This window comes from Dendropsophus ebraccatus, chromosome 5 (assembly GCF_027789765.1).
Source record: "Dendropsophus ebraccatus isolate aDenEbr1 chromosome 5, aDenEbr1.pat, whole genome shotgun sequence".
Classification (NCBI taxonomy): Eukaryota; Metazoa; Chordata; class Amphibia; order Anura; family Hylidae; genus Dendropsophus; species Dendropsophus ebraccatus.
The window spans coordinates 15339724-15351822 of NC_091458.1; the positions used below are offsets into that span (position 1 = coordinate 15339724).

The 12099-nt window shown below is 46.2% G+C and overlaps 1 protein-coding gene across 4 annotated transcripts in view; it reads left to right on the forward strand.

The window, feature by feature from the left end:
* The window catches only part of MAP6 (microtubule associated protein 6), a 76598-nt gene that overhangs the window by 25947 nt on the left and 38552 nt on the right, over positions 1–12099 (forward strand). For 2 of the 4 annotated variants that reach the window (XM_069969549.1, XM_069969550.1), the window contains exon 3: positions 8131–8342. In XM_069969549.1, coding sequence (XP_069825650.1) covers positions 8131–8342 — 212 coding nt within the window. Of the gene's footprint in view, positions 1–8130; positions 9076–12099 lie in introns of those variants that run through there. The other 2 variants (XM_069969551.1, XM_069969552.1) reach the window with 1 other exon arrangement.

Genomic DNA, 12099 nt, shown 5'->3' on the forward strand with positions numbered 1-12099 from the left:
TTCCTGACACTAAGGACAGCACTTAAGGTGCTTCGGCCTAGAACAGAGCAGTGCTGAGCCCTGGAAAGGAGCCGGGGTGCTAACTTCACCAGCCGATTAAACAGTATCTTTGCCAGAATCTTCCTGTCCGTATTGAGAAGAGCTATGGGCCTCCAATTCTCAATACGGCTCGAATCTTTACCCTTTGACAGAAGAATCAGGGCTGACCTCCTCATTGACCTCGACAGAGTGCCCGAGGAAAGACACTCATTGAAGACCTCGGCCAAGAGAGGAACCAAGAGGTCCCTGAAGGTCTTATACCACTCAGATGTTAAGCCATCTGGACCTGGCGACTTCTTCAGGGCAAGCCCTTCAATCGCCAGTCTAACTTCCTCTTCCCTGATCTCTTCTGCCAAAACATCAAGAGAGGGGTCTACCCCTGGCTCAGGAATGGCGTCAGCCAGGAAACCCGACATCACAATCCGATCTAGATCCTTCCTCCCCAAGAGGTGTGAGTAAAAGGATCTGACGACCTCCAGGATCCCTGATCTGGACTGGTTCAGAGATCCCGTACTATGAACCAGTCCAGTCACGATCTTACTATTCACTGACATCTTACAGTTTCTGTAGGGGTCGGAAGAGCAGTACCTCCCGAAATCCCTCTCAAAAACTAAAGATGCGTGCCTATCATACTGACACCTCATGAGCAAGGCTTTCATTCTGGAGATCTCCTCTCTACTACCTCCAGTCGAGACGAGATGCTCGAGTTTCCTCCTCAGGCCCTGATACACACGATACCTATTCAGGGACCTGAGGCTTGAGAGCTGGCGGAAGAACCTCGCAACCCGCTTCTTGAATATCTCCCACCACTCTGACTTACTACTACATAGGCCCAGTAAAGGTACCTGACTCTGAAGAAAACCCTCAAAGGATTGTCTTACCTCTGCTTCTTCCAGGAGGGACGAATTCAGCCTCCAGTAGCCTCTACCCATCCGGGGGGTCTCTGAAACATTCAGGGAAAACAAAATTAGACAGTGGTCGGAGAACTCCACCTCAACCACGGACACTGCGGAAGAGACGGCTTCCTCCTTTAAATAAAACCTGTCCAATCTAGACCTGCAGCTACCTCGATGATAGGTGAAACCCGCGTGGCCAGAGGGGGTCCGGATGTGGGCATCCTTTAGGCGAGCTTCCCTAACTATGCTAATCAGTGCCATGCTATCATAAGCCAGCTTGTCTTTGGCGCCTCTCCTGTCCTGAGACCTCGTAATAGTATTGAAGTCTCCACCAAAGACCACCTGCCGACTCGTAAAAAGAAAGGGCTTAATCCTCATGAAGAGGCTTTTACGGTCCCACTTAGTTTGTGGGGCATAGATGTTAATGAGCCGGAGCTCTTGCCCCTTCATGAGGACATCCAAGATCAGGCACCTCCCCATTTCCAACTCGATAACCTGTCTGCATTCTACAGGAGCGGTAAAAACGACCGCCACCCCACTATACGGCTCAGCCGCAAGAGACCAGTGTGAAGGCCCATGCCTCCACTCTCTCTTGGCTTTTATTAGAGAGGCTAGATCTGTCAACCTGGTCTCCTGCAAAAACAAAATGTCGGCGTTAATACGACCGAGAAAATCAAAGGCTGCGAATCTAGCAATATCAGACTTAATGCTGGCACAGTTAATAGATGCCAGCGTCAATGGGGTTAGTGCCGCCATCATGGGTGATCGAGTTAGACGGCCAACTTAACATTTTACTTTTTCTCTTTCTTTTTCTTCCCTTCCTCATGTTCTGAAGAGGAAGACTTACTTTCTTTACACCTTTTTTTTTAGAAGTAGACAAATCCATATCACACTCATCTCCACCTGACTCCAGGTTTTCCCCACCCCCTGAAGTACATGGTTCAGCAGGACGAGGCTCGGTGCCCCCTGGAGGCTTCTTTGCCCGTGATACTTCACCCTCGGTCTCCCTGTCTGAAGAGGAGGGAGAGATGTTTTTAAGGGATTGGTATCGATTTGACAGGTCAACCAGAGGGGGGTTGGTCGGGCTTCCTTTTGGTACCTGGCCCACAACTCGAGAAGAGGAGGACTTCACCCTCCCACTCCTTCTTCTCCGGTTGCCTTTTCTACATTTTTTATCTTGCCACCTTTCTTCTTCCTCACCAAAACTTTCATATTGGGAAGATTCTGAAGAAGTGGCTACTTCGTGTTCCTCTCTACGAAGCCTCACAACCTCTTCATTCAACTCATCCTCCCCCAGGGCCTCAGCCACACCAGAGCCTGCCTCAGGAGTAGGACCAGGTGCTATTCCTGCCACCTGGGAATCCTCCAGTTCCCTACTCCTTCGGCGTTTCTCCTCCCGCCTAAGCTTGGAGGGGCTCTTTCCTTTGTTCTTTTCTTTCCTCACTGGCCCTGTTGCCCCTTCACCTCTGCTTGTACCCTCCCCAGCCAAGGCAACCTTATGGCTCTCCCTAGCTGGAGCGGCCGCTGCATTGGCAAAGGAGCGGGGACAACGGCTGAATGGGTGACCAAGGTCACCACACAGGTGACACCTAATCCGCCCACAGGATGCGGCTAGATGATCTGTCCCCCCACACAGTGCACACACCTGTTTGGTGCAATTTGCACTAAAATGTGTGGGGTCACTGCACCTGTGGCAAACCTTAGGCTGTCCCTGGTAAAAGATCTGGATGCGATCGCATCCAAGGAAGGCAGCAGATGGTATGTGAGCAACCGTATTACCTGTACGTCTTAGTTTGACAGAAAACGTTCAGGCCCCAGACCAGATACCATGTTCATCAAAATCCTTTTTGGGCATGTCTGTCACATCCCCAAAGCGACCAAGCCAGGTCATGATATCATAGCAAGAAAGCGATTCGTTACGGGTTAGAACTATCACTTTCTTGACCGCACTCTGACGGGATATCGCCTTTACGGTAAAACCCGCCAGCCAGGCGCGTCTTTCACCAGCTCATAATTTGACCAGAAGAGTTCTAGACCCTCTGGCCGTATGAAACTGATGTCAAACTCAGACAGGCCGTAGGGGTGGATCAGGGCATAGATGTCGCTTGCCCTGAAATCCATCTGAAAGAGAAGCTCCACAACTTTTGCCCGCGATGGGCACGCATCACTGCCTCTCCATATCAGACGGACCACATTCCTACGACCATTGTCCTGCCCGGGTGTCGGAAGGGACCAGACCACCTCCCCATTGTTCTCTCGGAAGGCTCCCAGACCATGTCTCTCTATCCAGAAAGACAAGTCGACCTCCCTCCCCTCTACCTGGATTGACCTGTCACCCTTCCGTAATGCCTCCAGGAGGCGTCGTTGCAAGTCACCAACCCCTGAGTCAGCTGGAGATGAGGATCGCCTTGGTCCCCCAGCAGCAATGCTAGCATAGCACCTTGGGGGAGCAGCCACCACTGGGGGGGCAGCCGGATCACCACCCGCCCTTTGCTCAACATTACAAATACCATCATTTTTATTAATGTTAGCAGGTATCTCAACAGGTTGTACAGACTGAACAACATTAACCCCTTCTGTGCTGGACTGGCCTATACCAAATTTCAACAATGCAGGTTTTATCACATGTGACCTTTTTACCCTAGCGCCAGCATCATTGGTATCATTGGGCACAGGTGAATTTTTTGGCGCAGCTAGACCTTTAGGAGCCCGCGATGAATCCACCCTACTTTTTGCATTGCCCTCAACCTCAGCTTCTATTGCGCATATGGCCTCCATCATTACAGTATCAATAGCATCACCAACATCAGTTCTCATATCTGTTGTTATACTGTCCACATGGCTGGATCCCTTCATTTGTGCCGGTGTTTCCTGGCATAGAGGACGTCTTGCTCTACCACCGGAAGCCACATCACCAAGCCCAAGCATGGCGAGCAAGGTGTGACGCAGCCTCCGGCAGTGACAGACCCGTGACTGGAAGCGACCCCGCGTCACCTCCACTCTGCAGCCGGACACTCCCCCCGTCCACAGGGGAGCGCCCTGCAGTGCAGGCACCTGATGGACTCACGCTCACACTGTCTGGCCCCTGTCCTTCCTTACTGACACCACTCCCGCTACTGACACAAGCAGCAGTGGTATTCGCCGCCATCTTGTCCCGTACACTCTCCCCTCCTCGCTGGCCCCGTTCCACATCAGAAACGGGGACTGGCAGTGCTGAGGGGGTAGCAGCCTGGACTGACCTTTCAGCCGACCCAGACTGCTGGAATGAAGTAAAGACAAAGCTTACTTGCTCTTTTTTCTTCTTTTGGGGCTTCCCCTTTTTCTCTTTCACAGGAACATCCTCTCCAAGGTCATCACCAAAGGTAAAATGCTGCATCCTCACAGGGGATTCCTGCATCTCTATGGCCTTTAACAGTCCACCACCATAACCATCACCACCATCATCATCAGTCACTGGTAGTGCTACTTGTGCTGCTTGTATAATGTCACTTTCCTGGGTGGTTTGGGCATTTTGGGGTGCACTTTGGGTGACATCTGGGGGATCTAACATTACCGCACACTCCTCTTTAACACTCTCCACCACTTCTTTAGCCTCCACAGCCTCCAACTCCTCTTCATCACTACAACTCTCCCCATCCGCAGAACTATCACCCCCATCTTTTGCTCTGCTCTCAGTAGGGGATTTCATTTGAGCAAAGCGATCATCGTTCAGCAGTTTCTCCCGGAAGAGATCGCTCCCCTCCAGGATAGCCATTCTCTCCAACTCAATCGCTGCTATTTCAGATTTTAGAGTTTTTACCTTGGCTGAGATCTCTGGCTTCTTCTTCTTGGAGGCCGTATCAGCCTGGAACTTGGCAAATTTCAGGTCTTCACGTAGAACCTTGAGTTGCTTCCCAAGGCGCTCATAATCCGCAAATTTAGCTGTAATCCTTGAGCAGTATGTAGCTGCCGACTCCTTGGGTCCTCGCTCACCCCACAGCTCAGCTGGCTGGCTCCTGGATGCTGCTGGAGCCATCTTGCCTCCTGCCTTGCTTGTGGCCTTTTTCCCACTTTGAGCCTTGCGGCTCTCTGCCCTCACTGGGGGAGCTGGGGACACATCACTGCGGACCCTGCTGGATCTCCTCACACCGCTTGGAGGAGCGCTGGCCGGTAGCTTTTTCTGTCCACCCCCCGCCGGCCTGGTTCGGGAAGTGGAAGCCCGGGACTCCCGGGGCTCCATGCTGAAAGCCCTGCCCAGGAGACTGCCACCCTCCTGGGAAAGGCAGGTGGAAATTCAGCCTCTCTCTTGCTGGAAGTCTGGAGGTATCAGGAGCTCAAACACACACACAGAAACACCTGGTGACCACACCCTCCAATCCACCAGTCTACTCCAGAGCTGCACTCACTATTCTGCTGGAGAGGTCACTGTGTACAAACATTACATTACTGGTCCTGTACTGATCCTGAGTTACATCATGTATTATACTCCAGAGCTGCACTCACTACACAGAGTTTCAGAGCTGAAATCTCCCAGACATTGAGATGCAGCAAGCTCGCTCTGGTGATCTGTAATATGGTCTTTGCACCAGGTACTACAATAATCTATACATAAAACATACTGCCATCCCTATAAGATCTCAGGTTAGTTATCAGGGAGTTGTTTGGCCTCATGCTTGCTGACTGTTTCCACTAACAAGTGGCAGATTTGCACATGCAGCTCTGAAGCATAGACCATTGATTGTAACAGGATCCCAGTAGTAGGGGGCTGACTTTCCATTGTTGTGTATCTGTGCTGGGCTGGTCAGGGCCATTATTACTATGGTACTGTATACTGTCAGCCTCCACACCTGTATCCTGTTGTTGGCTTGTGGCACCGCTCATGGGCTGGCTGGGTGTGGGCTGCAGTTTCACATTGTCACCGCACACACAATAGGTCTGCAGAGAGCTGTAAATGAGCTGGATGGGGGACGCAATGATCTGTCATGGCCGACAGCTTATTTCTATTCATTTTCCTGTGCGGTCTCATGGGAGGCTCAGGACTCTGCCCTCCACTATGCTGTACACTGCAGCACCTTCCCAGCTACTATCAGGGACTCCAACTTAGCAGCACTGTCTGTTAAAATATGTGGTCCTCTGAAATCAATCTGCTATTGTGGTGGGGAACTGATGGATGTTATCATTGACTCTGTACAGCTCAGCCACAGGTGGTATAGTCGCGACGCCAGTGCTAGTCCAGGACCCAGGTGTGATGCTGGTACCTGCTTTATGTGGTGGCTGACTGTACTCCCCAGAAATGGTTGGTAACCTGCCGAGCTGTGATGGTTCCCTTAGGCTCTAGTCACGGTAGAGTGGCAACTGACCCACCCAAACTATCGGTACCGCCACCCACAGAAAGGAGGAAAATATCCCAAGGTGTGCGGCTAGTGTGTATAGGTGCTGGTGCGGAGGAAAGGATGACTGAGTCCCAGTGATAGAAAAATATAACAGCTTTACTGTGCAGTCTCTTAGAAATACAGTACACTTTGACAGCAAATAGATAATTCTTCACACGGACTACAGTGCTTGAACTGATTTGTGCTGCGGAGATACTTGAAAGAGTAGAGTAGAGGTAGTTGTAGCAGTGCTTGAAGAGTTGAAAGTAGAGTAGAGTAGCGTAGAGGGGAGGAGTTTGTCCAGGGAGTCCCAACCTAATTTACTCTGCTGGAACTTGAGAGAATACTTTAAAGTGAGAAATTTACTTGTATCCGTGTATAGACTTTGGTCTGACCACCTTCTGCCCTACAGTATTGAGTGACTCGTCCTCCTAGGGTGATAAGGCCCCAGCCTTGGTTACCTGGGTAAAGATAAGCTCCTGGGGATGTCCCAGTTGCCTGCACTGCAAGATAGAATACGTAGACCCTGCGGTAGCTTTGTCCTATCCAGGCTAGTTCCTCTTGTGTATCAGTATACTGCCCTGCACTTTTTAGACTGGTTCACAGCGTGGGCTAGGATGTTTCCAGACTCTTTTCCCTCTGTAGTGCTTAGCACTGCATAGTAGATATAGTATAAGTACTGAAAGAACTAAGGGGGAGATTTATCAAACTGGTGTAAAGTAGAATTGTCTTAGTTACCCCTAGCAACCAATCAGATTCCACCTTTCATTTTCCAAAGAATCTTTGAGGAATGAAAAGTGAAATCTGATTGGTTGCTAGCCCCTAGCCCCCTAAGTTGCCCCAACTTAGACAATTCCACTTTACACCAGTTTTATAAATCTCCACCAAAGTGTCTCTAGATGCATAGGCTAGACCAACTGAACGGAACTGAACTGACTTGTCCCACGAGGCTAACTAACTACTCCCACAGGGCCTCTGTGTGTGTGTGTGTGAAGAGCAAGGATAGGTAGAAGAAAAAAGACCATCTCCTATAGGCCAGCACCAAACACATGATAGAACAATAACAGTAACCCTTTCATAGCTTCAGCTGTGCAATACATAAAAGCATACATAAAAAACATCGACATCTAGTGGTGAAACTAAAGAATACTACCTTCATCACCACTGAACCTGGAGAGAGAACTTTATGACAGGTGCCTTGGGCACTTAACAGTGGGACACAACACTATCTCATTAAAGGCTTAGATACCTGCTCCATACTTTACACCACAGCTCTGATCCACTAGCTGCAATGAGTAACTCCAGCTCAGCTACTTTGTCTTTTGGCATCTAAGATAGTCTGAAATCCACCATCACAGGCTCATCATGTCATTGCTGTGTTCTCTTCTGTGCTGTACACTGCAGCTCTGCTCCATGCTATGATCACTGACTCCATTGTCTATGGGAGCCTTAGGGAGTATACAGCCACTTCCATAAGGTCATGGCTATGAGTTACATTGCCTATTGAAGGCTTTGGTAGTCTGAAATCCATCTTCTACAGCTCTAGTCCTTTAGGTCATGGTTATAAGTTACATTACCTAGTCTCATCAACTGGTGCCAGAAAGTGAAATTTTTTTGGGGGGGGGAACTACCCTTTTAATTTGTGTGTACAGGACTAATGGAGGACTATCAGTCCTTGCATGGAATTGTCTATATCTATAAGTGATCTTGTTGACACCATGTATACATATCTATGAATTATGCTTTTGCCTTGTACCTTCTTCTAAAATTCTATTTTCCGCCTCTTCCGTGTGTGTCTGTGTCTGTCGTCCTCCATGTTTTTCTGTGCGTCTGTCTCCGTCCAGGTGGAGAAGCCCAGCGTCCAGCCTTCCAAACCAAAAAAGACAACCACGCCAAGCCATAAACCGGTGAAAAAGGCCAAAGACAAGCAGATCACTCCCGGACGAGCCTCCAAAAAGAAGGCCCCCGAGACCGGCTCCACCCCCGCCACCGCCAAACCCGAGGACAACAAGGAGAAGAGCAAAGAGATGAACAATAAACTGGCCGAAGCTAAAGAGTAATTTCAAAACAAAAATGAAAAAGCACTTATTCTATTATTATATGATTATTATTATTATTATTATATGATGATTATGGTTATTCTTATTGTATTATTTTTACTACCGAGGCCACCGGATAATGTTAGTGACAATGAAATTGCTTATGCGTTCTGATTGTATCCTAGACTTTGCGTCCTCTCACTCCCGCCACACTCTGACGACACTCAAACGATTTTTTTTTTATATAATTTCGTTTTTTTGTTTTGTTTTTTTTTTATTTGCGTACGGTCCGAAAATTTTTATGTGAGAATGATCCAAATCTATAAGTGTTCACGGTGCTATCAAGAGAATGTACTGCTCCACGTGATCGCCTGGCCTCCTGTGATGCCCCTATACTCTTCTATGTGGTGTAACGTGACCAGTGGTTGAAAGTTCATAGTTAGCGTCAATGTGGTAGGACCCAGGGTGAACAAGTAGGCGCATTTATGTCGTGGGGTGGGGGCGGGGGAAAATGTACGTACAGGGAAAGAAATTCCCATTAACCACATCCCATAGGTGCTTCGTAGACTTTATAATTGGAAATGGCCCATAGGAAAAAAAAAACACTGCCAAATTAGAGTGTAAGCTCTTAGGCCCATAGATCCTCAATATACTTATTATAACAGATATAGAATATTGCTTATCGTAGTGCAGGCATAACCATATGACCATATAACTTATATTTTGATACCTTTATCAGAAATCTATAAATTTTTTTTTCATTTTCTGATTCCTGCAGATTTAAATAGAATGAATATCTTAACTGCCAATAGTCATAAAGAGAAAATCTGGACTTTTAAGCCCCGCCCAGGGTGGAGTTTACATAAACCCCGCCCCTTCTCAGGATCTTCCCCCCTGAAATCGGGACAGTTGGCAAGTTTGAAATGTATCAGTTGTAACTGGCAGTTAGGATCATCTCATATCTTTTCAGGTTGCCTAGCAACCAGTTATCTTCCTGTTCGGGTGATCACTTCCTGCCATCACAGGAAGTTCTATCTGATTTACAGTGCTAGGCCCCTCCCACTCCGATAACAGGAAGCAGAAGAAGGCAGCATAAGGAACCAAGGAGCTTCAGGGTATAGAACCAGCAAAGAAGAATAGTGATCAAAATTCAGTGATTTTCAGCCACAACTTTAATATGCTATATAAACTACAACTCCCATCATGCACTGGCAGCTGTTCAGATGATACGATATCTTGGCTGACTAGCACTCGAAGAATCCATGCGATTACGTTTTTTTTAATGCCGATTTGGGGCAGTAACCCTAAGATTTCCCACTATCCTGCCCTATGTACCCAAGCCAGGGACTGGTCATGCCCCTCTGTCCGCCATGTTCACCCGAGACCTTTGGAGAACCTATCTGAGAATATTTGTTGTTGTGTCATTGAGGGTATGAAGCTTGTTCCCGCTCCTCACCATCCGTCACGTTTCAATGGTTTCCTACCTGTACAATGTAATGCTTGCTGAGAAATGACTGCAAATCAATAAAAAAAGGAGAAATTCAGTCTTGCTGATTGTTTCCAGCTTGAACTCCTAATCCGTAACGTAATATTCATCTAAATTGTATGATTTATGGGATGGAACGGGGTGACCACAGGGCAGAGTCTGTCTGGGAAGCTGATGTACAACTACAAGTCTTCATGTGAGCCATTCTGCTCAGATTGCTGAGATTTGTAGTTCAACACCAATCACTCACCGAAAGGTTGTAAGACATTCTATAGAAGTAGAAAGTAACAGAAGAAAGAACAGCGCCCCCTTCTAAGACATCAGATATTGTGGGAGATAAGTAATCCATCTTGGCTATCACATAGGCTGGGCTCTCCTGTATTACTTCTATAGTAAGACAAACTGTGGTGTAGATGGTGTCAGTGAATGATGGGACTTGTAGTCCAGCAGCAACAATCACATCAACAACAGACGATAACCTTCATAATACGACACTAATCAGATTTATATCTATTTGTATAACTTCTTCATATGTTATAACAATCTACATCTATCTATTATCTATCTCCTATCTATCTCCTATCTATCTATCTATCTATCTATCTATCTATCTATCTATCTATCTCCTATCTATCTATCTATCTCCTATCTATCTATCTATTATCTATCTATCTATCTCCTATCTATCTATCTATCTATCTATCTATCTATCTATCTATCTATCTCCTATCTATCTCTTATCTATCTATCTATCTATCTATCTATCTATCTATCTATGTCCTATCTATCTCCTATCTATCTATCTATCTATCTATCTGTCTCCTATCTATCTATCTATTATCTATCTATCTATCTATCTATCTCCTATCTATCTCATATCTATCACCTATCTATCTATCTATCTATCTATCTCTCTCTCTCTCTCTCTCTCTATCTATCTATCTCATATCTATCTATCTATCTCATATCTATCTATCTCATATCTATCTCCTATCTATCTATCTATCTATCTATCTATCTCATATCTATCTATCTATCTATCTATCTCCTATCTATCTATCTATCTATCTATCTATCTATCTATCTATCTATCATCTATCTATCTATCTATCTATCTATCTATCTATCTATCTATCTCCTATCTATCTATCTATCTATCTATCTATCTATCTATCTATCTATCTATCTCCTACCTATCTATCTATCTCATATCTATCTCCTATCTATCTATCTATCTATCTATCTATCTATCTATCTATCTCCTATCTATCTATCTATCTATCTATCTATTCTGTATATTCCTTGAAAATAAAATAAGCCCATGAACACTCTTTTGGCTACATTTGTCGCTCCTACCAGCACTGAGGCCGCCACCATTCATCATGTTGGTTGGCATAGCAACCAGTGTGCACAGGGAGCAGAGATCAGTGGGGAAATCTCTTTATGGCGCTGCAATGCATTGTTCTGTAAGTGATGCTGCTGCTCAGGGGGTGATGGGCACCAGACATGTTCACCTACACAAGACTCTATGAGAATTTACCAGGCTCCATATCAGGGAGGACACGTATTTCACTGTTGCAATAAATTGATCCAAATTAATTAAAGATGGTGAAATATATAAACATGAGGCCAGCATTCCTGGTGAATGGGGTCCTGTACAGGTGAAGGGGGCGCTGATGCATCATCTGGGAATACACCCTCAAGTCGTAACAATGGGAGCAGCAAAAGACTAGTACTGCACACTATGTATAACACCAATACTGTCACTATATCAGAATAAAGCACTCAGTACATCAATAGCTACATGGAGTCACTGTGTAAAATATAGTACAAAACTGATTGCACAATACTGATCCTGAGTTACATCCTGTATTATACCCCAGAGCTGCACTCACTATTCTGCTGGTGGGGTCACTGTGTACATACATTACATTACTGATCCTGAATTACATCCTGTGTTATACCCCAGAGCTGTGCTCACTATTCTGCTGGTGGGGTCACTGTGTACATACATTACATTACTGATCCTGAATTACATCCTGTGTTATACCCCAGAGCTGTGCTCACTATTCTGCTGGTGGGGTCACTGTGTACATACATTACATTACTGATCCTGAGTTACATCCTGTAGATCTTTTATTTAAAAAATATAAAACATAACAACAAACCAACAATATAAATAACACAACTGTACAATATATACAAATCCATAAAAGTCCATAAACGTATTGACTGGTCCAGCCTCACACTCACCAAACGCACCGCTGTATTATCCCTCACACGTGCAA